This window comes from Aquarana catesbeiana, linkage group LG04 (genome assembly GCF_042186555.1).
Source record: "Aquarana catesbeiana isolate 2022-GZ linkage group LG04, ASM4218655v1, whole genome shotgun sequence".
In the NCBI taxonomy this organism is placed as follows: Eukaryota; Metazoa; Chordata; class Amphibia; order Anura; family Ranidae; genus Aquarana; species Aquarana catesbeiana.
In genome coordinates this window covers 568,887,745-568,913,375 of record NC_133327.1, presented here as the reverse complement: position 1 = coordinate 568,913,375, position 25,631 = coordinate 568,887,745, and the positions used below count along the sequence as shown (strand labels likewise).

Here is a 25,631-nt window from a genome sequence, read left to right as displayed (position 1 = left end):
CCTTAGTGAAAAAGCAGATCATTCGTTGCTAATATTAAAAGCCACCCAAAGGTGGCAAATAGACTGTGAATTTTACAAATGCAGTTGCACTCATTTTTTCCCAGAGTTTAGTGAATGTGGAGAGCTTCACTACATTCACTGGGCTCTGGGGAAAATGAGAGCAACTGCACTTGTACAGTTCACAGTCTATTTACCGTTTCGTTCTAGTAATGATGATTCATTTCCAGGATTTCTGGAGACAGAGATGCCAAAGGAATTGGTTTGATAAAAACGTAATAAAGCAACGATCCATGGCGATATTCATCCCATTCTAAGAGTCCTTTGAGATATAGTTGTTGGACCATTTACTGAAATTTTTAATCGGACTTCAGGAACTTTATTTGTACAGTTTGGAGGAAAGAAGAAGGGAAGTAGGAGACATGAGGTTCGTGGAGGGCAGTATTTTCAATATGAAGCCAATATCAAGAACATGGAGACATGATTTCAAACTAGCAAGAGGAAAGTTCAAAACTAATCTTAGAAAGTGTTATTTTAATAAAAGGGTAGTTGATGCTTGGAATAGACTTCCAGCAGAGGTAGTGAGTTAGTCAGCAGTAAGACCTCGTGCATACTGGACGTTATAAATGCCAGTAGCTTTAGCTGTAGAATACCACATTAAAAACGCGAGTTTTGCCGCATTTTGCATTAGCATTTTTTAGCTTTAGCGTTCTTTAGCAAAACTATACTCCCACAAAAGCTTATGGCTCAAAAACGCTCATAAATGCTGAATGGCTGCATTTTTCAGCTGTTTTCAGTGTTTTTACACTGAAAAACACCTTCAACCTCGCTAGTTCTGGCTTTTTTTCCAGCCAGAAAACGCCCCTGCCAAAAAACATTGATAAAAACCTATGTGTACATGGACACATAGGATAACATGCTGGAGAGTTTACTGGCTGCAGAAAAACACGGCTGAAGCCAAAAACGGCAGCTGTAAAAACGTCCAGTGTGCATGAAGCCTAAATATATTCAAACATGCTTGGAATAATGTTAACAAAAAAATAATAAATATATATATATATATATATATATATATATATATATATATATATCTGTGTCCTGTTGGGGAGATGTGTATTTACTTCTAGTCCTGGAGACACAACAGGAGGCGAGAAGAAATCCCCCAATAGTGAGGCAGAAATACCAATATAAATTATTGGAACAGGCGTCTCTACTGGAATATTTCCCATTCCCCCCCACCCATATAATTTTTGGGTGACAACTAAAACTTTTTATTTGCCATCACTCTTTATGCAGGTGACATTGTTCACCTACACAAATAAGACACTGTACTGCCAAAATGTAAGATTGTTGGTCCATTGTGGTGCCTTAGGCCGCTCATTCTAGTGAAAACACACCAAGTCCAGAGAGTGAAGTCCTGACAGGGGTTCTAATCCCTCTCCGCTTTTATTGCTGCCTGTGCCCATGTTATGGAGATTCCCCCGCTATTTGTCCTGTTTACCATTATCAGTGAAAGTTAAAGAAAAACCCAAATTTGGGGTTGTCCCCAGAAAAGTAATAGAAGGGAAATACTCCAATGGGGACAGTAGTTCTGGTGACCTGGGGTTCCCCAAGGAAACCCTTAATTTGCAGGGATTTCCTCTTACTTCCTGTTTGGCTATGGGACAGGAAGTGATGGTAAATCTCCGCAATGGGACATAGATAGTGAAAAAAAAAATCTGACGGGTTATAACCCTCCCTTGCTCTATCTAAAATTAAAAAAATCTAAAACTGAAAAGCAAAAAGGAAATGGATCCCAGAACACAGGAATTTGTCAGCAGGTAAGGGCACTAAAGTCAGATTCAGTCAGTCAAATTCAATAGAGATTTCACATGCACAGAATTCTTTGCGGCATGCAATGCTTCATTAGACCTATTAAGTTCTGTTTTATTTATTAGATCTCTAATTTAATAAACACTTGTTTGAACTGTTTGTGCATTTGATATTTTTATTGCAGATTCGTCGAGCATTCCGCAGCATTAGAAACACTTTACCTGAGATCCTCTATGTCTTCCTTCTCTTTATTTTCAGTGTCCTCATTTTTTCGCTTATGGCTTTGAAACTTTTTGTGAACAGGTAAGCAAACCTCATGACCTATTATTTTTTTTTTTTTTTCATCAATAGATTTTTATTGTTTTTTGAAATAAAATAGTACAATGTGAGCATTGTAAAACATTGTACAAATTAGTGTGTACATGTCAATACATAGAAATGTGTTATATAAATTGTGTTAACATAAAATAGATAACAAAAGATTATGAAAGGTAGAAACTTATACATCTGGTGTAGTTAAATGGTTACCATGAAGTAGTGGTACTTACTCCCCCAAGGGACCCCCACTGGGACCTCTTTTGTCTCCTGGGGGGGGAGTTAGACTTGGTGATACGTGCGTAACCAAAGTATGTGTCTTTACAAAGTAATCATATACTCAAATATTCCATACTGACTATATCATGACCAATCTAAGTGTAAGTGTTCTTATATCACAGAAATTTTTCAGCACCCGCCCATTGTTCCCATAGTAACCACAGTCTTTTTTCTTTCGTTAGACGGTTTCCACTGGAAGCCGTGGCTAATTCATAGCTGTAATGTATGTTTACCAGCTCGAATGTGTGTTCCACTGAAGGAATCTTATCAGATTTCCATAGCCTTGTTATACTCAGTCTTGCAGCTAGTAGGATGTGTGTCATTACATGTCTGAAGGACTGTGGTACGGAGTCTATATTCAGGTTTAAGATCGCCAAGTCAGGTGACAGAGGGATGTGTTGTGTTGTAATGTCCGTTAGGACTCTGAAAATAGTTTCCCAGTAATTTTTGAGATGGCTACACTGTCAGAATATGTGTAGCATGTCACCTTTAGTTGAATTGCCTCTCCAACATAAGTTTGGGGAAATTTTACTAAACGAAGCCAGTTTTGATGGGGTTGAGTACCATCTGAGGGACAGTTTTTGGGCTTGTTCCCATAAGGCAGAGCATTTAGTTGCTTTGTAGATTGTTTGTAGTGCTTGTTGCCATTGGTATTCTGTGTATTTTTGTCCTAAGTCAGTCTCCCAGTGTATATGGGGAGGCGCCTTAGTGAACCTGCATTTTTGGTGTAAAACATTATAGAACAGAGAAACCCTTTTGCGTTTGGAGACAAATTCCGTAAGAATTGCCATGCTATTGGATGTATTGTATATAGTGGGAGGTGTAATTTGTCAAGGCAGTGCTTCACTGTAATATATGTGAAAAGGTCCGTCTTTGGTAGATTAAATTCACGTTGTAAAAGAGAGAAGGATTTTGGCCTGCAGTTTTGAAATAAATCTTGAATGGATTTGATTCCCTGGAAGGACAATTTGGACAATGATAAGTCTGGTGATATGTGGTGGAGAGATTCAATTGGAATAGGTATTTGTGGGGTATTAGGGTAGGTATGACTAGTTTGGGCCCAAACTTTCCATGCTATGGCTGATGTTTTCATAGTAGGTGGTAGTGCCGATGGTAGTTGTGATCCTAAGGGAGTGCTCATCAGCCACCATTGTAGATTTGGGCGTATTAGTGATGAGTACTCTATTTTGCCCCACCGTTTACCAGGACATGGGTGGAACCAGTCTTTGAGTTGGCCTAGTGCTGATGCTAAATAGTAGTCCTCAAAATCAGTGGTTCTTGATCCTCCCGCTAATTTGTGTTTCATGAGTGTCGAGTGTGCACTTCTTGGTTTGGTATTTTTCCATATACATTCATTGAATAAGGTTTCGAGAGATTTAAAAAAGTACTTCGGTATGGGGATGGGGAGAGTCCTGAACAAGTAAAGAATTTGTGGCAGGTGGAGCATTTTAAATGCTGCAAGTCTACCGGACCATGATAATTACAGCTTTGTTATGGTTTGGCTTTCTGTTCGTAATTTGGTAAGTAGTGGTTTGAAATTGGCTGAGAAGAGGTTTTTGACCGATCGTATGAGAAGGATCCCGAGGTAGGATATGTTTTTGTCTGGCCATGCAAAGGGGTATTGGGCTTGTAGTAAATTTTTAGTTGTGGCGTCTAGTTTAAGATCTAAGATGTGTGATTTGGTTGTGTTCAATTTGTAGTAAGAGACCTGTCCAAACCATTCTAGTAATTTTTGGACTTCTGCCAGGGAAGATGTTGGATTAGTGAGAATCAGGATCACGTCATCCGCGAAGAGACTGATCTCATGAGAGGTTTTACCTACCGTTAAGCCGGTAATTGAGGGATTGGAGCGTACGTGTTCCGCCAAAGGTTCCATCATCAGGTTAAATATAATTGGTGACAGAGGGCACCCTTGGCGTGTACCGTTTGTTATGTTAAATGCTTGTGATAGCATATCTGCTGAATATACTTGTGCTGATGGATTGGAATAAAGTGCCATGATGGCTCTGAATATGTGTTCTTTGAAACCAAATTTAAGAAGTACTTTCTGGAGATAGGACCAGTGAACCCTATCGAACGCCTTCTCTGCGTTTAATGAGAGAAGCAGAGAAGGCGTTCCGCTGGATTCAGCATGATGTATCAAGTTTATCATGCGTCTTGAGGCATCTGGTGCTTGTCTGCCCTTAGCAAATCCTGACTGGTCTATATGAATGAGGTCTAGCATGAACACCATCAAGCGTCTGGCAATGGTTTTGGCATATATTTTTAAGTCGAGGTTAAGTAATGATATGGGATAAAAATTTTGAGGGGAGGACAGTTCTTTTCCTGGTTTTGGTAATGTGATAATAATAGCATTTAATGATTCCTTAGCGAATCTTGAAGAGGAGGCAGCGTTGTTGAAACGTTGTGTTAAGTGCGGGGTTATTTGATTGGAGAATTTCTTATAGTACTCACCAGACAGACCATCAGGTCCTGGAGCTTTCTCTGAAGGTAGCGAGTTTATCGTGTCGAGGATCTCTAATTCAGTGAAAGGTTAATTCAAAGAAGACAATTGTGCCACGGTTAGTGTAGGGAGTGTAATCTGCTGTAGGAATGTGTTTATATCTTCTTCCGAGGGTTGAAATGAGGAGGTGTTTTGTCTGATATTATAAAAATCACTCTAGTAAGCACTGAAAGCGTTTGCTATATCCTGGGGGTTAGGCAGTTTTTCCTTAGTGTGGGGGTGAAACAAATATGTGATTTTAGATTTGGTTCTTTTCCCCTTGAGACGTTGGGCTAATTTTTTCCCCGCTTTGTTGGATGTAGAGTAAGAGGTGGCTTTAATCTTACGTTGTACGTGTTCAAAGGAATGGAGGAGAAGCATCCTCAATTCCTGTCTCGGTGTCATTAGCTGTGCCAAATATGAAGGGCGTGGGTCAGCTTTGTGTAAGGTCTCAATACTGGCAATTTGTGAGGTGATTTTATCAAAACGCTGCGTCCGCGATTAGGTATCTCCCGTTGGGGTCAGTTATTATTTGAAGCAGGTGGAAGTCTACATCGTGTTTTACCACTATTAGCACTCCTCTTTTTTTTTTTTTTTTTTTGTGGAATAAGTAGCATGATAGATGTGAGAGTACTTGTTGTTGGAGCAAAGTGCTACGGACATGGGCAGTAAGTGTGTTTTTTGGACACATATTATGTCACTTTGTAGTTCTTCAGCAGTGAGCCATAAGGAGTGTCGTTTAGCCGGGTGATTTAGGCCCTTGGCATTAGGGACAGTATGGTAAGCGGCATGACTGGTTGTTAGGGGTGCATTTGGAAGTGGAGTGATCTGTAGTCACTTACTGTTAGGAGTTTGGAGATCTTCAGTTCAGTGCTAGAGAGCAACAAGTCAGTTTAACTTTGTTACATGCAAAACTGCAAAGAAAGAAAAAATAAACAAGAAAACGCAGAACTTTTTTCTGCTATGCCTTATTTGAACAGAATAAGTTTGTAAGGCGGCGTGGGTGGTGGCTAAATTCAGCTGTGCCGCTATGAGGGGAAAACAGTTAGTAACTGAGTGGACTTAACAATCAACAGAATGCAGTGTTCAGTGAGGGAGAAATTTGTTGTTGAGGTTGTGGGCCCATCCGGGACTTGAGTCAGGCAGTGTTTTGAGAGGTCTTTTGATCCCTGGTTGCGGCGTGGTTGTGAGGGTCGACGTTGTTGCAAAGGTGGGATCTCATCCTTGGGTGGCTCCATTATGATGCCCCAATCATGCAGGAGGCACATTCCTGTTTGTAAATCGCTAACTGTATGTGTGGTGCCATTCTTGGTGATGAGGAGGGTTGCTGGGTAGCGCCATTTGTATAATATTTTATGGTTGTGGAGGCCTTTAGTGACAGGATTCAGGTTCCTCCTGAGTTGTAGCGTGTATTTGAAGAGATCTGGGAAGATATGGACTCCCTCGTAAGGTCTTGGCAGTGGCGATTTGGACCTGGCTTCTGTCATCAACTTTTCTTTGATGTGAAAGAAATGTACACGCATGAGTACGTCTCTTGGTACCGATGCTGCCAGATGGGTAGGTTTTGCTATTCTATGGATCCTGTCTATAATGATGTCTCTGGGGGATGCATCTGGTAGGATGGTGTGTATAAGGTCTTTAGCATACTTGGATAGATCTGCCGGTAAGATAGTTTCAGGGACGCCGCGCAGCTTAACATTATTCCGCCTTGAGCGGTCTTCTAAGTCGGCCAGCTTGGCCCAGACCCATTCCTGCTCTTCTTTAATCTCATCATGGGCATCTGTTTCAATGTTAGAGACCCTATTTCCCATGGTCCACATGTCAGTAGATATTTTACGGAACATTGATGATAGGTCTGTCATCTGTAAAGACATGAGCATGTCCTTCAGAGTTGTGTCTATCACTGGCTTTCCTGAGGTGGGGAAGGATGCCATGGAGCTGTGTAGGGCCTGGCTGGATAGCATTGGATTGTAGGCCCGGGGCTCGATTAGGGCTGTGGGCAGCCTCGAGTGCAGTGCATCCATCCGCATCCGAGCCTTGGCGGGGTTGCTGGTGAGGGGATTGGTACCTGTGTCTTGTGTAAGGGATGAGGGCAGAGCTGAGAAGCCCATTTCTCCCTGGATGGCATCTAGAAGGACTGTGTATGCTTTGCCGCCATCTTGCCAGTCACTGACCTCCATGGGGAACATGAATGTAGTTAGCTTCTTGGGCTTGTGTTCTCCCATCCTTTTGCGGGACATCGTCAGTGGCGATGTGCTGTGCCCCTGGGGTGAGGATGGTGCAGGATGGCCTATTTTTATTTGCATATCTCTCCCATTGTTTCCATGCTGTTCCTTAGTTGCATGCCCTGATTGCTTTACTGTTAATAGTTATTTTTCATTGTTTTATTGCTTTATCCTTTAGAGAGGCCCCGGGGCTGGATGCGGCCCTTTGCTTGCCTTTATCTGGCCTTTGGGGCACTTTACCTCCCATTGATACAAGACACTAATACTCCCACTGACACCAACAATGGGGCATACTTGTTGCTACTGACATCAACAATGGGGCACTATTTCTTCCATTGACGCCAATGATGGGGCACTATTCCTCGCACTGACCCCAATGATGGGGCACTATTCCTCCCACTGACAGCAATGGTGGGGCACTATTTCCCCCACTGACAGCAATGGTGGGGCACTATTTCCCCCCACTGACAGCAAAGATGGGGCACTATTCCTCTCACTGACAGCAAAGATGGGGCACTATTCCTCCCACTGACAGCAAAGATGGGGCACTATTCCTCCCACTGTCAGCAAAGATGGGGCACTATTCCTCCCACTGACAGCAAAGATGGGGCACTATTCCTCCCACTGACAGCAAAGATGGGGCACTATTCCTTCCACTGACAGCAAAGAAGGGGCACTATTCCTCCCACTGACAGCAAAGGCGGGGCACTATTCCTCCCACTGACAGCAAAGACGGGGCACTATTCCTCCCACTGACAGCAAAGACGGGGCACTATTCCTCCCACTGACAGCAAAGACGGGGCACTATTCTTTCCCCTAATAAATGTACTAGGTGAAGGAATTGTTTGCATTGTTTACTTCCCCTGATGCCAGGACAATATCTACTCCCAATGGCCACAATCCGGCCCCCCTAAAGTCTGAAGGATAGTAAACTGGCCCTTTGTTTAGAAAGTTTGGAGACCCCTGCTTTAGAGGATGCAATGTCAGAAAACTGATAAAAACAAGATGAGGTTCAGTCAAAATATGTGATATACTCCGCGCTCAGGATACCAGCGGGTTGCATCCCCCCTACTCGGTTCCTAAGGGAACTTACAAAAGATAAAAAGAGAAATAAAAGGGGTAGTGGCGCTACCCTATTAGAATGGGAAGAATGGTAGGTTAGATAGCTCTACCTAAATGAAGGGAAATCCTTATCCTAATGGACTAGAAGTATGTATGTGTGTCCTCCAGTGGTGGATATAAAAGTGTGTGATATAGCAAAAGTGGACTAATCAGGTATCAAAACTATTATACCAAATAGAAACACATAAGTATAAAGTGATCAGAAAAAACTACCATAAGCATATAATGTGGTATATATAACATAAATGGTCTAGTCTAATAAGCATAAATGTTTCCCAGAATTAACATCGGTTCATCCAGGAAGAAATTATTATACCAAAAGTATCTATATATCTATCACGACAATCAAGACAATAGTGAAACCCTAAATAACCATATTATATGTTGGTAGTGTTACATAGGTGAAGCTTCAAAATGGCCAAAAATATATATATTATAAAGAATCTGTATATATATTGTAAAGAAATAACCAAAAATTAAGAATAACCAAAAATAGATCCCAAACAGATGTGTGTAAAAAGTATAAATAGTCCCTACACAAAATGTGTATTAGAAAAAGTTACTCAAAATACTAGTCCCAAAAATAATGTATATATGACATGAGAAAAACTCCAGACTAGCCAAATGTTCAACTTGTTCAGGTGACTCTTGTGCTCAGCAAGTAAAGTGACTCGTTGTGCTCCCCCTCTTGGGTCTCCACTCACCAAATGCTGTTACCCCTGCAGGGGTGGTAGGCATATGTGGGTAACCGTGGATGGACTTCCTCCTCAGCTTCTCCCAGTGACCCGTCTGTAGTTTATCGGGCTCCTGCAGCTGTCTCCACAAGGTCTGGGGCATCCACACCAGTCAGCACCTCACCAAGTACTCACTCCACAGCTACTCAAGACTGGGTCCTCATAGGAAGGGAAAAAAGGGGCTCCCATAGTGTAGTCATTTAAAATTAATTTATTAAAAATAAGTTAAAAACAAAGGCTTCCCATCAAAGATGTGGAAAAGCCCAAAAATACTACAAGAATGTTACAATAGCTGACAATGTAATGTGTAGGAGAAGCCGGTTCGCGGCGTGCGTTCCACCTGCGTTCCAGGCTCCCTACTTCCGTACCGGAAATTACGTGAAAGCGTAGCCCCAACTTACGCGTTTCGTCATTGGACGTTCTCAAAGGAGGCCGCCTTTCCCCTACTGCACGGGGAAAAATACATTTTGCCTGGAGTTCTGCTTTAAACTATTTAATTGTTAAGTAAACCCAATAAACTGTTCCAGCAGCAGCAAGTTTTACAGATTCGCTGTAATTAGTTGCTGCTAAGGACCAGCCAACACAGCCCATTATTTGTGAATTCTGTGCAGCAGAATCAGTGGCAGCTGGTGCTCAATTTTTTTTTTTTGGGGGGGGCAAACAAACCTGGCCCTTCACTCCCCCCAAACACCCCCACCCCCTAATTGATCAATCGCCAGCTCTATCGCTGCTTCCCGGCGGTCGCTTCTCCTCCCGGCCAATCGGGTCTTGGGGAAGAGAAGCAGAAAGACATTAGTGAATATTAATTCGCTAATGACACACAAGTGGGTGGGCTCAGAGACACCGTGCTCTGCTCCCCGAGCCCACCCTCTTTTAAGCCAATTGGAGCCTCAAGCTCTAATTATGTGCTTCAAAAAAAAAAACATTGAAATCCATGCGCCCTGCATGGAGGTTAGGGGCCGGGCGCATGGATTAGAGGAGCGGCTCCCTGCACCCCTTATGAGCGGCAGCCACTGGTTTACATACAAGTGATAATCAGTAGTGGTGTGTTCTGTTGCAATGGAGATTTTCCAACATTTTCGGTAAACTTTGACCAATTACTTCTATTCAAAAGAAAAAGCACTGAGGATTGACAGATATGTCGATATGTTTCCAATGTGCCCCCCCCCAAAAAAAAAAAATTGAGCACCAGCTGCCACTGATTCTGCTGCACAGAATTCACAAATAATGGGCTGTGTTGGCTGGTCCTTAGCAGCAACTAATTACAGCGAATCTGTAAAACTTGCTGCTGCTGGAACAGTTTATTGGGTTTACTTAAGTCAACGACAAAGTTACAGAACCTCCTGATTAATTTAATCATTTATTTCTAAATGTTTAAGACTGATGACACATTTTAGACTGGTTCCCCTTGCATTTTTTCCAGGCTGCTTGGATGTTCTTTTTTTAGAAGTAAGGAACATATTTAGTGTGTCTGCTGTAGTTCTTATTGCAGCCATGTGTTATTTGTGCTGTGCTGAGTTTATTTAAAACCTAAAAATTTAATTTGCAGAAAACTCAAGACAGCCGATGGAGAAGCTTACTTTGAAAACTACCTAGAAGCTGTATTTAATCTTTATGTGCTGGTGACTACTGCTAATAGCCCTGATGTCATGTAAGTTGTAACTGTAATAATTTAACAGTTTTATTAGCAGGATACCTAATATACAGTTTCCTAAAATTGGATCAAAGAACATTAAGTCTCGGTTTACACTGATGCAGTGTGGGATTCACAGCGATTCCTGCGTGTTTCCATCACATTACAATCGCACTTGACCAGGCCATTTTCTGCTATTCAGCACTACGTGGCTTTAACTGGCAATGGTGTGGTCATACAACACTGTACCCAAATTACATTTATATAATTTTTCTAAGCTTTCTTATTGTGGTATTTGTTACCACAGTGTTTTTTTATTTTTTGCTATATAAATGAAAAAATATTGAACACTTTGAAAAACGTTTTTCTGTTATATAATTTTGCAAACAAATAATATTTCTTTATAGTCTACAAAGTATGGTATATATATTTTGAAAATTGATCAATCCTGATGTACTGAACATCTATCATTTCTTGAGGCCCTAAAATGCCAGGACAGTACAAATATCCCCAAATCACCCCTTTTTGGAAAGTAGACTGTCCAAGGTATTTGTCAAGAGACATGTCGCGTTTTTGAAGTCGTAATTTTGAGCCACTTGGGAAAAAAAATGAAGAAATTATTATTTTTTTTTTTTTAACATACTGTCACCAGTGCAGTACAGTATCTTCATGTGACTGGTGTGGCGGTGATCAGGGATACTGACAGGTGACTATATATATATATATATATATATATATATATATATATATATATATATATATATATATATATATATATATATATATATATATATATATATATATATATATATAAAATAAATAATATATTTATTAACTTTTTATTACATTTTTTTCAAATGTATTATTTGGCCCAGGTACCCTGTGATAGCTGTGGGCCAATCACAACTTTACAATAGTAAACAAAACAGTCATGAATAGAAGCCATTCATGACTGTTTTGTTGACATTGTAATTGTGATTATCATGACCAATCATAGCAATCACATGATACTCTGGCTGCTTACGCTGGCTGGGTACCGAGCACCATGATCCACTGTGTTCAGCAGACATAGGATCATGTTCTGAGGGACGCATTAGTGTGCATGTGCACTAGGGGTGCAACGGATCGTCACCGATCCGTGATCGGAACGGTTCAACCTGTTCGAAATGGCACACACGCGATCCACGGAGCACTCCGCTGCCTCTGCCTTAGGAAAGGCCGTGGCTTCGGCCTAGCTTCGGAGTGGCGGCCATCTTGGTAGACCCGGCGGTGGCCTAGGTGAGCGGCGTGCTGACGTCATCACCCTCCTCAACTGCAAGCAAGCAGACAATCGTGGGGGAGATGTGGATGTTACAGTGGGAGGAGATGTGGATATTAGTGGGGGAGATGTGGATATTAGTGGGGGAGATGTGGATATTAGTGGGGGAGATGTGGATATTACAGTGGGGAGAGATGTGGATACAGGGCCGTCTTTAATTTTGATTGGGCCCTGGGCAAACATTTTCTTGGGGCCCCCCCCCTCCATTCTTAGACAAACAAAAAATAGCAGGTAGACTCAAAATCAGTTTACTGCAGCAGATCATGCAGCGATTGCAATTGTTTGCCAGAGGTTACAGCCTATCCTTACTGCTCATTGGCTGGTTTCTAGAGGTTACAACACATAATTTCTGTTTGCCGATTGGTTGCTAGAGGTTAATGTACATTATTAGCGCTCAATAATTGGTTGCTAGGGGTTACAGCACATCATTACCACTTACTGATTGGTTGCTAGAGATTAAAGCAGATCACTACTGTTCACTGATTGGTTGCTAGAGGTTAATGCACATCATTACCTCCCACTGAGCAGTGGAGCAATCCCAAATAATTGAGCTAGTAAAGGGGCACATTAATACACATACTACAGGAGAGTGTCAGAGAGTGAAGACATACTACAGGAGAGGTTCAGAGACTGCGGACATGCTGCAGGAGATTACCAGAGACTGCAGACATACTGCAGGAGACAATCAGAGACTGCAGACATACTGTAGGAGACAATCAGAGACTGCGGACATACTGCAGGAGATTACCAGAGACTGCGGACATACTGCAGGAGATTACCAGAGACTGCGGACATACTGCAGGAGATTACCAGAGACTGCGTACATACTGCAGGAGATTACCAGAGACTGCGGACATACTGCAGAAGATTACCAGAGACTGCGGACATACTGCAGGAGACAATCGGAGACTGCAGACATTATACAGGAGATGGTCAGAGAACTTTCAGCAATGCACAGCTTTACAGTTGAATAACACAGCTCAGGGTTTAAACATTCAGGCATTTTATGGGTGTAAGGACATACCTGGCCAGCCAAACTAACTACATACATTCAGGTGTGTGGGCGGAGCTTTCACTCTCTGCTCTCACTACAACAGCCGGGAGCTCCACTGATGCTTTGTTGGGGGGCCCACGTCACCCGTGAATTGGGGCCCCGATGACAGCTTTGCAGAGCGCATAGAGGACACGGGAGGATGTATTCCCGTGCTAACCAGCTGAGAGGGGCGGGGCCGGGAGCTCCACTGACGCTCTGACCTCGCCCACGTACAGCCTGTGTACTCGGAAGAGAGCGTCTGTAGTGAGAGCCAGTGATCGGAGTGGGAGTGTCATTGGAGCTCCCGGCCCCGCCCCCGGACCTCTGTATTCACCAGGCAGTATAGAGGGGGCGGGGCCGGGAGCTCCACTGACACTCCCATTCCGATCACTGGCTCTCACTACATACGCTCTTTTCCAAGTATATAGGCTGCACGTAGACGGGGTCAGAGCGTCAGTGAAGCCCCTGGCCCCGCCCCCCCTCAGCTGGCTAGCACGGAATACATCGTCCCCTGTCCTCTGTGCGCTCTACAAAGCTGTCATCGGGGCCCCAATTCATGGCTAGCGCAGGCCCCCCAACAAAGGTTGGGCCCAGGGCAAGTGCCCCGTTTGCCCTGCGCTAAAGACAGCCCTGAGTGGATATTAGTGGGGGAGATGTGGGGAGATGTGGATATTAGTGGGAGAGATGTGGATATTACAGTGGGGGAGATCTCCATTACAGTGAAGGAGATGACGTGGATATTACAGTGGGGTAGATGACGTGGATATTACAGTGGGGGAGATGACGTGGATATTACAGTGGGGGAGATTGCAAGAAAGCAGACAATCGTAGGAGAGATGTGGGGAGATGTGGATATTAGTTGGGGAGATGTGATTATTACAGTGGGGGAGATGTGGATATTTGTGGGGGAGATGTGGTTATTACAGTGGGGGAGATTGTGGATATTACAGTGGGGACTATATGGTGGTGGAATTTTCACAGGTTTTTGTAAATTCAATTAATTTTAATTAATGAATGAATTACCAGCAAGTGGTTAAAGCTGAACTTCGGGATAAGAAAATATTGTCCAAATAACAGGAGGCATCTTTAATCATTGTATGCTTTATGTATTTTTTACAGAAGTGTGTAGTAATCCAGTGTGAGACAATGCTTTCAAGCAGGAGTTTTCCGTAATATAGACCAGACTGGTCATTGCTGCTCTCTCTCATTGTGCAGGGTTTCTAGCCTTGTATCCTTGTATCCTTCCCCTCCTATAGTTTTCTGCAGGCAGCCTTTAGTGGAAGGGCTTGCCGGACCCTTCCCACAGAGATCTGCCTTCTGCACAAGCTATGAACAGCAGTGATGATGGTAATAACAGGCCTTTTGTAGATATTTGATTCTCACAAAAGAGGATTTATATCCTTTGTGGCTATTATGGAGTTCAGTTTTAAAATGCGCGTACACATTTTGTACCTCGTTCACAACCTGAGCAAGTTTTATAAACCTCTTATTTGGGAAAAGTGATTACATTTATAATAAATGGAGTGCAGCATGGTTCTGTGTATATTTTTTCTTGGTGTAAATAATAGAAAAAACATTAAAAATCATAGTTTTTCTTTATGTAGGTAAATATAAAATATTGTATAAAAATATTATGTAGTCATCTTTCCTGGCAAAAGCTGTAACTAGTCGTCTTTTTGCTTTTTTTTCTCTTTTCTTTTAAAAGACATGTTGTTTACCGAGTTCAGTAGTTCAGACAGAAAGTAATACACAAATAAGTCAGAAAGTGATTCTTCCTTTTTCTTTTGGCAAAAGTAGGCAGGTTCTTCTGTGTTGTCCTTTTTAGGTGAACCATATTGCTCTGGGAGTCATTTGTCATGCATTTAAATGTATTTTTTCTTAACCAGGATGGATGTGTGTGTGTGTGTGTATAAAATACTGTATTTATAAAAACAACCATAACTTTATGACCAGCTTAAGTATAATGGCATCTGAAAGTCAGTGGGATATATTGGGTACATGTTGTCCCTGAATTTGATGTGTTGAAAGCAATAAAAATTGAGATCGTAGTTTTCTGTGTATGGGGGTGAGGCTCAGACCAACTAGGGTATCCATGCTGACTCGTGTCCACAGCCTAAAGAGCCTACAATGGACACATGAGCATCTGAGCTGGACCACGGAGCAATTGAAGAAGGTGGCCTGGTCTGATGAATCACGTTTTCTTTTACATCATGTTGATGGCCGGGTGCATGTTTGTCGCTTACGTGCCAAAGAGATGGCACCAGGATGCAGTATGGAAGGAAGGCAAGCTGGTGAAGGCAGTGTGTTGCTTTGGGCAATGTTCTGCCAGGAAACCTTGGGTCCTGCCATTCATGTGGATGTTACTTTGACACATACTGTACCACTTACCTAAACATTGTTGCTGACCAAGTACACCCCTTCATGAAAACCATATTCCCTGATGGCAGTAGCCTCTTTCTGAAGGATAATGTGCCCTGCCACACTGCAAAAAGGGTTCAAGAATGGTTTACTGAACACAAAATCAAGTCACACATATACACACACACACCCCACACACAGTATATATAATACTTTTTTCTATATATGTAAACTTCTGTTGACCAAAACTGCTTTAGTCTCTTTTTAACTCAAACACAAACTGAAAAAAGCACCTGAACCACTGCCAGCTCATCATAGCAGGCACTTCAAGATGACTGCATGTCCAGTCAGTTTTTCTATTTGGCATCTCCAGTGTTCTGGTATGGTATGGTATGCAGATTGCAGCCAAGCTTCCCTGGTTGGGAGTTAGGTCTTGCCCCATTTCACTTCTCAAGCCTAAATATTAGCTGGTGCAGTTGCACATCATTGATGAGAGATTAGTAAGGCTTTGGAGGTAAGAGGGTGTAGCTAAGCTCTCAACTAGGAATTCTGCCTGGAGCACCCTGGAATTATGAACACTAATGCCCCGTACACACGGTCGGATTTTCCGATGGAAAATGTCCGATCGGAGCGTGTTGTCGGAAATTCCGACCGTGTGTGGGCTCCATCGGACATTTTCCATTGGATTTTCCGACACACAAAGTTGGAGAGCAGGAGATAAAAATTTTCCGACAACAAAATCCGTTGTCGGAAATTCCGATCGCGTGTACACAAATCCGAAGGACAAAGTGCCACGCATGCTCAGAATAAATAAAGAGATGAAAGCTATTGGCCACTGCCCCGTTTATAGTCCCGACGTACGTGTTTTACGTCACCGCGTTCAGAACGATCGGATTTTCCGACAACTTTGTGTGACCGTGTGTATGCAAGACAAGTTTGAGCCAACATCCGTCGGAAAAAATCCATGGATTTTGTTGTCGGAATGTCCGAACAAAGTCCGACCGTGTGTACGCCCTATAAGGATGCTAAATAGAAGAAATGAACTGCGGTGAAGGTAATTGGAGGTTCCAGGTTCAGGTTCTTTTTTTACAGCGCTACATGCCATTGTGGTGGAGCCTGTCTTCCCCTGACACACACATTGCTTACAGATTCCAGGGTAGTAAAGTACCTTTTCAGCTTCAGTACAAGTGAGCTGACAGTTCTGGAATGAGTTAGAAAATGGTACCCTCCAGCAGACCAGTATATAGCCTAATACAGGATTTGTGGTTCATATGATGGTGTTTTAGAAACACAGTATATATTTTATTTTTGATTATCTATCTATCTATCTATCTATCTATCTATCTATCTATCTATCTATCTATCTATCTATCTATCTATCTATCTATCTATCTATCTATCTGTATATCTCTTGGTTTATATATTTAGTGGTCTAAAATTGCATTGCAATTTGTATAGCTTTTAAAGATCTCACTGTAAAACTTAAGTGAAGGGTAATTATCCCATTTTCTGTATTTTTGTAATTAGTATGCAAAGTATTGTTGTTGTCATGTCATTCTTAATTATCTTGTTTTCAGGATGCCAGCTTATGACTACAACTGGTGGTATTCCATTTTCTTCATTGCCTACATCATTTTGAACACTTACATCTTCATGTCAGTCTTCTTGGCTGTTGTGTACAACAATTACAGGAAGCACTTAAAGGTAGATCACTCCTAATACAATTAAAAGAATAAAAAAGAAAATGAAAAAGCGCTATACTAAAAAGATCAGTAGAAAGACTCTGGTTGACTATTTAAACCACATTAAGAGCCCATTCACACCAGAAGCTGCACATTTTTTGCATGCACAGTGATGTGCATTGCGCATTTACATGCATTTTCAGTGCATTTGTCTTAAACTTGCAAGTCTTTTGAGCTCTTTTCTTTTTCTGCTCTTTTTACTTTTGGCTTTTATGTGCACTGCGTTGCAGTGCATATTCGTGCGTTTACATTTGTTCACTGCATGCAGTAGTGTGAACTATGCCCATAGGATAACCTGGGCTGTCTATGCAGTTGGAGTGCAGTCAGAAATGCACCCCACTGCATCTGGTGTGAAGGGGCCCTTAATCTGATCTTATTAGAAGTACAGCCATGTGAATGCACAAATGTACAAGGCTTTGGGAGCTATATCTTTGTCAGCTTTTTGAAGGTGTTTCCTTTTTAACTTGAAAAGTAATCTAAAATTCAAATGATTAAATGCCCATTGTATCCATTCTTTAAGGGTCCTCGTTTAGGGTATAGGGTTAATATCAAGAGAGGCTCCTGATATTTTTAACTTTATGTGGCTCGGTTTTTGAATTCATGTAATGGATGGGCGATTCTGTCTGTCTTCCTTGAAAATAGTCCTATCCACACAATCCTGGTGGTTGGCATATCCTATATATCCCTGCACCAGAAATGGTACTGCATGGGTGTAGGGGTTCGGGGGTGGTTGTTTTTTTCTTTTTTTTATATAATCTATACTACCTCCTATTTGTACAACTTAAGTGTACTTGGTACATTGTGCATACAGAAAGTATTCACAGCGCTTCACTTTTTCCACATTTTGTTATGTTACAGCCTTATTCCAAAATGTATTAAATTAATTATTTTCCTCAAAATTCTACAAACCATACCCCATAATGACAACATGAAAGAAGTTTGTTTGAAATAATTGCAAATGTATTTAAAAATAAAAAACCAAAAAAAAAATCACATGTACATAAGTATTCACACCCTTCACCATGACACTCGCAATAGAGCTCAGGTGCATCCTGTTTCCACTGATCATCCTTGAGATGTTTCTACAACTTGATTAGCGTACACCTGTGGTAAATTCAGTTGATTGGACATGATTTGGAAAGGCACACACCTGTCTTTTATAAAGTCCAGTAGTTAACAGTGCATGTCAGAGCACAAACCAAGCCATGAAGTCCAAGGAATTGTCTGTGGACTTCTGAGACAGGTTTGTATTGAGGCACAGATCTGGGGAAGGGTACAAAAAATTTCCTGCAGCATTGAAGGTCCCGATGAGCACAGTGACCTCCATCATCCGTAAAGAAGTTTGGAACCACCAGGCCTCTTCCTTGAATTGAATGGGCCGTCCAGCCAAACTGAGAGATAGGAGGAGAAGGGCCTTAGTCAGGGAGGTTACCAAGAACTGGTCTCTCTGACAGAGCTACAGCGTTTCTCTGTGGATAGAGGAGAACCTTCTAGAAGAACAAACCATCTCAGCAGCACTCCCCCAATCAGGCCTGTATGGTAGAGTGGCCAGACGGAAGCCACTTCTCAGTTAAAGGCACATGACAGCCTCCTGGAGTTTGCCAAAAGGCACCTGATGAAACAAAGATTGAACTCTTTGGCCTGAATGTGGCAAGCGTCATGTCTGGAGGAAACCATGAACTGCTCATCACCTGGCCAATGCCATCCCTACAGTGCAGCATGGTGGTGGCAACATCATGCTGTGGGAATGTCTTTCAGCAGCAGAAACTGAGAGACTAGTCAGGATTGAGTGAAAGATAAATGCAGGAATGTAGAAAGACATCCTTGATAAAAACCTGCTCGAAAGCGCTCTGGACCTCCAGAATGGGGCAAAGGTTCATCTTCCAACAGGAAAACGACCCTAAGCACACAGCCAAGATAACAAAGGAGTGGCTACAGGACAACTCTGTGAATGTCCTTGAGTGGCTCAGCCAGAGCCCAGACTTGAACCTTATCTTGAACATCTCTGGAGAGATCTGGAAATGGCTGTGCGCCGACGCTCCCACCCAACCTGATGGAGCTTGAGAGGACCTGCAAAGAAGAATGGGACAAACTGCTAAAAAATAGGTGTGCCAAGCTTGTAGCATCATACTCAAAAAGAGGCTGTAATTGGTGCCAAAGGTGCCTCAACAAAGTATTGAGCAAGGGCTGTCAATACTTATGTACATTTTATGTGATTTTTTTTTTTTTCGTGTAATTTTTAATTAATTTGCAAAGATTTCAAACAAACTTTTTTCATGTTGTTATGTGGCATTGTTTGTAGAATTTTGAAGAAAATAATGAATTTAATCCATTTTGGAATAAGGCTGTAACATAACAAAATGTGGAAAAAGTGAAGCGCTGTGAATACTTGTAAATGGAATTATTGTAACAGTGGATTTTTATTTTGAAATTTTTTTTCTTTTTATTGTGTTGCATGAAAATGTCGATTTGTCAGATATTGATAAAGGAAATTTTAAAAATGGTTTATCATCTTCAATGCGCTTATCTTTACTGCCCTTTTTAATAACATGCAATTTTACTTGCTTTTTAACTAATGTTGGTTAAAGCCATTGTATTCACATCATAGAATGAGACGTGGAATCTCAAGATAGATTGTAATGTGTGTTTAAAATAGATTAGAGATGATCATTAAACCTTTTTATATAAAGGATACCAGTTTTTTTTTGGCTGTGTAATTTTGAAGCGCATATGTAATTTTTCATATGGTTTAAGAGATCTGAATTTCATCCATGAGGCTTAAGGTGTACCTGTGCCCAGACTCTGGACATTAAATTATATACATCAGGGGTGCTCAACCTGTGATCAGCGGAGCCCTTTGAGGTGGTCCGCGACCTCTTGCTCTGGGATGGTGGGTTGCCAACCTGCCATCCCAGAAAATCAGAGTGGATGAAGCCAGCGCTGGAGGGAGCAGGATGCTTCCTCCATAGCGCCATCTCCTGTCCCAGGCGAAGTGCACTTGGTATCACTCTGCCTGGGAGAGGAACCTTTCTAACAGCCAGCGATGCCAGCAGAAGCTGAAAGGTAAAAGGTCGGTTTATTAAACATCACAGTTTAGCAATGAGCATATTTTGTTTTAAACATCATAGTTTTGTAATGGGTGTACTGTATATGAGCACTGTTGGAAAAAAAAAAGAAAAAAAAAAGGTTATTAGGCTGCTTTCACACTTATCTGGAGGTGCAGCGCAGTGTTACTTACCTAGTTCCCTTAATCTGTGTGATCAGTCAGCCACCTCTGTAAGCTGCTCTATGCAACAGTTGCACTTTTGCCTCCACCATGTATAATACAAGTTTATTAGCCCTTCACTGTACGGGTTGATTCTGTGGTTTGGTCCACAGACCAGTGCTTGTACTGGGGAAAAAGAGGGCCAGAACTTATTGAATCAGGTAAGTAATGCATCCTCTTTAGTGTATAACACAAACAAGGCACAGCGTGCTAGATATCTGACTTAACCACTTAAGGACCAAAAGAATTGTCCAATTAATGACCAGGCCTTTTTTGCGATACGGCACTGATTGCGCGGTCATGCAACGCTGTACCCAAACAAAATTGACGTCCTTTTTTTTCCCCACAAATGGAGATTTCTTTCGGTGGTATTTGATCACCTCTGCGGTTTTTATTTTGTGCACTATAAACAAAAAAAGAACGACAATTTTGAAAAAAACCCAATATCTTTTACTTTTTGCTATAATTAATAACTATCCAAAAAAAATGTCTTTATCAGTTTAGTCAATATGTATTCTACATATTTTTGGTTAAAAAAAATCGCAATAAGTGTATATTGATTGTTTTGCCCAAAAAGTTATAGTGTTTTCAAAATGGGGGATATATTTATGTTATTTTTATTTATTTTTTATTTATTTATTTTTTTCCCCGGGACTGTGACATTGCAGCGGACAGATCGGACACTTTTTTGGACTCTTGACATTTATACAGCGATCAGAGTTAAAAATAGCCACTGATTACTGTGTAAATGCCACTGGCAGGGAAGGGGTTAAAACTAGGGGGCGATCAAGGGGTTAAGTGTGTCATAAAGAGGTGATTCTAACAGGGATCACTGTTCTTGATCACTAGGAACAGCAGATCACTCTACTTCCCTGACAGAACGAGGATCTGTCTGTTTACATTGACATATCCCCCATTCTGGATCTCTGAGGAGCGATCACAGGTCCCTGACCACACGGATCAGGTCCAGCCCCCTATAGCCCTTAAAGTGCCCGGCATACAGCTATGGCGATTCACGCAGGGGAGCTAACCTGCCACCGTTTAACGACGGCGGCTGGTCGGAAAGTAGTTAAAGTGGTTGTAAACTCCATTCATGAACTCTGACCTGGGTACATATATCTGTAGTATTTACTTATCTCTATTAAAATCTCTACATCCTGTGTCTTTCTGCTGGGAGGGAACTAAGAATAGATAAGAGAGCAGAGAGCTTGTCTATTCACAGTACAGCTCTGCAAGTTTCTTTGTTCCTCTGCCTATGTGGAGAGGGTGTGTGCCTTTCCACCAATCAGCTCTCACACAGTGTATGCCCAGACTCCATACCCACTGCTGAAACAGGAAGAATGTTTTAGAAATCTATGTGCACTTTCTAAAGAATGTAGAAAGCTAAAGGCAGCAGATAAATACTGTATGTAAAACTTATGTAGGGAGATTTGTTTCATCTCTTTGTATCATCTGAGGCTGTTCACTTCACTGGGTATAGGAGAGAATTTACATCCACTTTAAGCTGACAATTCACATAGATTATGAAAGCAGTAAGTGTGCCTTACACTAACTCACCCTGAGCTGTAGATCAGAAAATTATTTTGGGAATTCCCTGAGATCTCAAATGTTTTTCAAGGGTCCCTCCATGGTAAAAAGTTTGAGAAAGGCTGGTTTACTTTTTTTTTTGAAGTTACACTGAATACGTAAAACACCTGATGCCAGATTTACTGTGCCTCTAAAGCAAACTGTTTTTTCAATAGAAAACTTGAGAGCAGAAATCCATAGCAACCAATCAGAACTCATGCTGATTTAGTGAGACCAGTACAGAATGAATCATGATTGAATTCAGTGGGTTGCTGCACTTACTGTATATCATAAAAGCTCTAAGGTATTTTTTTTCTACTTGGTTAAATTGGTATTTAGCAATTGCCTATCAACTGAAAATGTGTACATCTTACTTCCAGAATGAAATCCGTATGCTAGCTTACATGAAACGCCGCAAGATGGCAGAGGCATTTAATGCACTCAAAGTGAAAGAAGGCTCAGATTTTGTTATAACAGAGGCCACATGGAACAAACTGGTGAAGTTGGTTGCACCAGATATCAGTAACTCTCACAGAGAACTGCTGCTAAGAGTGTCTACAGAAGAAAACCAAAGATGCGTGGGTGAGTAAATACAAGCTGTAAATCCTTTTAGAGGCTCTATGATAAATCACTGTTTAGATTAGAAATTTATCAAAATTACCTTTAACAATTTCCTTCACTGGATAAGAACATTTTTGTTTAGCAGGTTCTCAGGTTTCTCGGGGGGAGACTTGATGATCAAACAGGAAAGGGAATGCTTTTTAAATATCTAATCCATCCTTCCCTAGTATCAGGTGAACACGCCTTGTATAAGAGAGTGGCTCCCTTTTGTCATCTGTATTTTCAGGGTACTATGGTAATGCATACCTGTGATTTAAAAATAACCTCTGCTTCTTCTGTAGATCTTAAAGTAGAAGGCTAGTCAAATACAAATAAGCTTAAACCTGCCCCAACCCCCATTCTAAGCCCTATTCTAACTACCCTATCCTTTAATATGGACCATGCGGTCTCTGCTGTCCCTCCTCTAAACTGAAGATGGTGCTGGGAGCTGATCATGTCACCGGAATGGAGTGCCTTCGGAATAGGTAAGTATACAGATCTATCCCTTACAGGATAATTAGAATGGGGGTGAGAACAGGTTTAAGCTTCGTTAGTATTTGACTGGACTTCTACTTTCATGTGTCACATTTATTTTGTGGAGAAAAAAAACATATCCCGGTATCTTTTTTCCCCCTCCTTTACCAAACAATTTTTGGAAAAAACAAATAGGATGTTTTGGCTCACTGTGATGGAGCCACCCAGGTATACAATGAATAAAGGCAGGTGTAAATAAAAGTCTTTAAAGTCCAATGAGTCTCAGTGGCAGTGGATTCATCAAGAGCTAGAAGATACTCTGTGCGAATGCAAAATGTAAGAAGAGAAACAGTGTCATCTAGGTGTAGCAAAAAAAACTAACTATTTTATTTCCACAACTAAGTAACTCACAAGAAACAGTATGGAGAGCACTCCTCTAGCTACAAGCACTACTGTCTGGTTCCAGTTCGATCCCGCTGATTGTAGATCCCTGGAAGGCTGTCTTGGGCTGTACTGGTGGCTCTCAGCACTTCTTGGCCAGCTTCCTTTTTGTGACGTTATCTCCGCCTGTCCAGTGGACCCAAGCCGGGCCAGGAAGTTCTGGAAGAGTTATGTTTAGGCCTTTCAAAGATTGAGTATTTTGATTATCTACAAACCTCATGAAATTAACACAGGTCCTTTCTTACACAGGGAAGAAAGCCTTTATCCGTTTAGCTGACTTGTTGAACATTAAAGTTATCACAGTGAAGGCTCGAAAACATCCAATTGAATGCTGGCTGCCTCATTTGTACAGAAGTGCAGCAAGTCGCTTTATTCGCCAGGTCGTCCATCATAAGTACGTTTCCCTGATGAAAGTGCAGTAATGATAACAGATTTTCTCATGTGCTTGCTACACGTTTCCTATAATTTTTTATTTATTTTTTTCCATTTCAGGGGGTTTGTTTATGCTTTTGATGTTATCATTCTAATCAATGCCATTTTTATCGCCCTGGATGACCGAAACCCACTAATATCTAATGCAGAGTGGGGGTTCCTCTCTCTCTATGTTATAGAAATTATCCTGAAACTCTACACATATGATCCTAGGACTTTCTTTGCCAAGAATCAGTTTTGGAACTGGTATGATGTTGGTGTTTTACTTTTTTCAGTTCATAATTCAGTGATAAATTTATTTTCTCTGTGAAAAATGGTGTCTACTTAGAAGCCCAGATATGCCCATTTGTGATTCAGAGTGGATAAACGTTAACATTTGGGTCCTGACATTGAGCTCACATTTCTTCTTTGACTATTTATACTACAAGCAAATGAATGCACAGTACATATTACTGAAATGTGAAGCTATACTATTGTGGAAACATGAGTTTCTTACAAATGCCTTTTCTGACTGGTCCGCTTTAATTTACAAGCATTGTTGTTTTCTTTAAATTATCTCATATTAATATTAATACATAAATAATTAAAGTCCATTTAAACTTGGCTGAATACATTTCAGGTGCATCAAAACAAAAGGTTTGCAAATTCTTAGTTGCCAGAATGCTGTCATGAATGAACCCTGCTTCCTGTGTTAAAGCAGTGATCTCTCTGAAGAGATCCACCATGCCTCTTGGAATCACAGCTAGAGCTCTCCAGTCAGCACGGTGTGTGAGCTTTGCTGTTTGCAGAGCTGTAGGCCTGACTCAGCAGGTAGTGTCAGACCTCTGCATAGACCACTGCCTCTGCTTAGAGAAAGGGTCTATTCAGCATGTTGGCAGGGGATATGCTTTTCTACTCAGAATGTGGCTGCTTTTCAAACAAAACACTCTTATTTAAAAAAAAAAAAAAAAAAGTTTTTTTTATACAAATGGTTTATTAAGAAAGGAAGAGTATTGACATTGGCATATTATAAACCTACAGTAGGCTTGGTGTCTGTGGATCAGATTGTCATTTACCGTATATACTCGAGTATAAGCCGAGTTTTTCAGCACTTTTTGTGTGCTGAAAGTGCCCCCCTCGGCCTATACTCGAGTCAAGCACTTTTCTGGTGCAAAGAATGACATTTTCCGAACCGATTTTGGGGCCCCGTATCTCGGGGCTACTTGGTGCTAAGAACCCCAAATTTGGTGTGCAAACCCAGTGGAACTAGCACTACAACCTATCCAAGCTGGGGTTCCTAGTACCAAGTGGCCCCAAAATGTCATTCTCTGCTGCAGAAAAGTGCTTGACATTTTCTGAACTGATTTTGGGGCCCCGTATCTCGGGGCCACTTGATGCTAGAAACCCCTAGCTTTGGATATGTTGTAGTGTTAGTTCCACTGGGTTTGCACACCAAATTTGGGGTTCCTAGCACCAAGTGGCCCCGAGATATGGGGCCCCAAATTCGGTCAACTGTGTCCATCTGCAGCAATGTCATTTCGGGGCCCTTTGGGTCCAGAAACCCCAAATTTTGGCTGCTGCTAGGGGGCATCTAGGAACCCTTAACTACCAAGTTTGAAGTTCGGGGGACCTATGGCTGCAAATGGGCACAGTGAGGCTGCAAATGGGCATTGTTGACCCTCTTTTCCACTTACAGTAGCTGCGCATTTCCCACCCTAGGCTTATACTCGAGTCAATAAGTTTTCCCTGTTTTTTGTGGTAAAATTAGGTGCCTCGGCTTTTATTCCGGTCGACTTATACTCGAGTATATACAGTACTTTCACA

At 41.6% G+C, this 25,631-nt stretch overlaps 1 protein-coding gene across 1 annotated transcript in view; it reads left to right on the top strand.

Annotated features, from left to right (window-relative positions):
• The window catches only part of LOC141140656 (two pore channel protein 1-like), a 94,105-nt gene that overhangs the window by 20,910 nt on the left and 47,564 nt on the right, over positions 1 to 25,631 (top strand). Inside the window, exons 6-11 of the mRNA XM_073628053.1 lie at positions 1,994 to 2,112; positions 10,516 to 10,617; positions 16,886 to 17,012; positions 22,262 to 22,463; positions 23,646 to 23,790; positions 23,889 to 24,074. Coding sequence (XP_073484154.1) covers positions 1,994 to 2,112; positions 10,516 to 10,617; positions 16,886 to 17,012; positions 22,262 to 22,463; positions 23,646 to 23,790; positions 23,889 to 24,074 — 881 coding nt within the window. The remainder of the gene's footprint in view (positions 1 to 1,993; positions 2,113 to 10,515; positions 10,618 to 16,885; positions 17,013 to 22,261; positions 22,464 to 23,645; positions 23,791 to 23,888; positions 24,075 to 25,631) is intronic.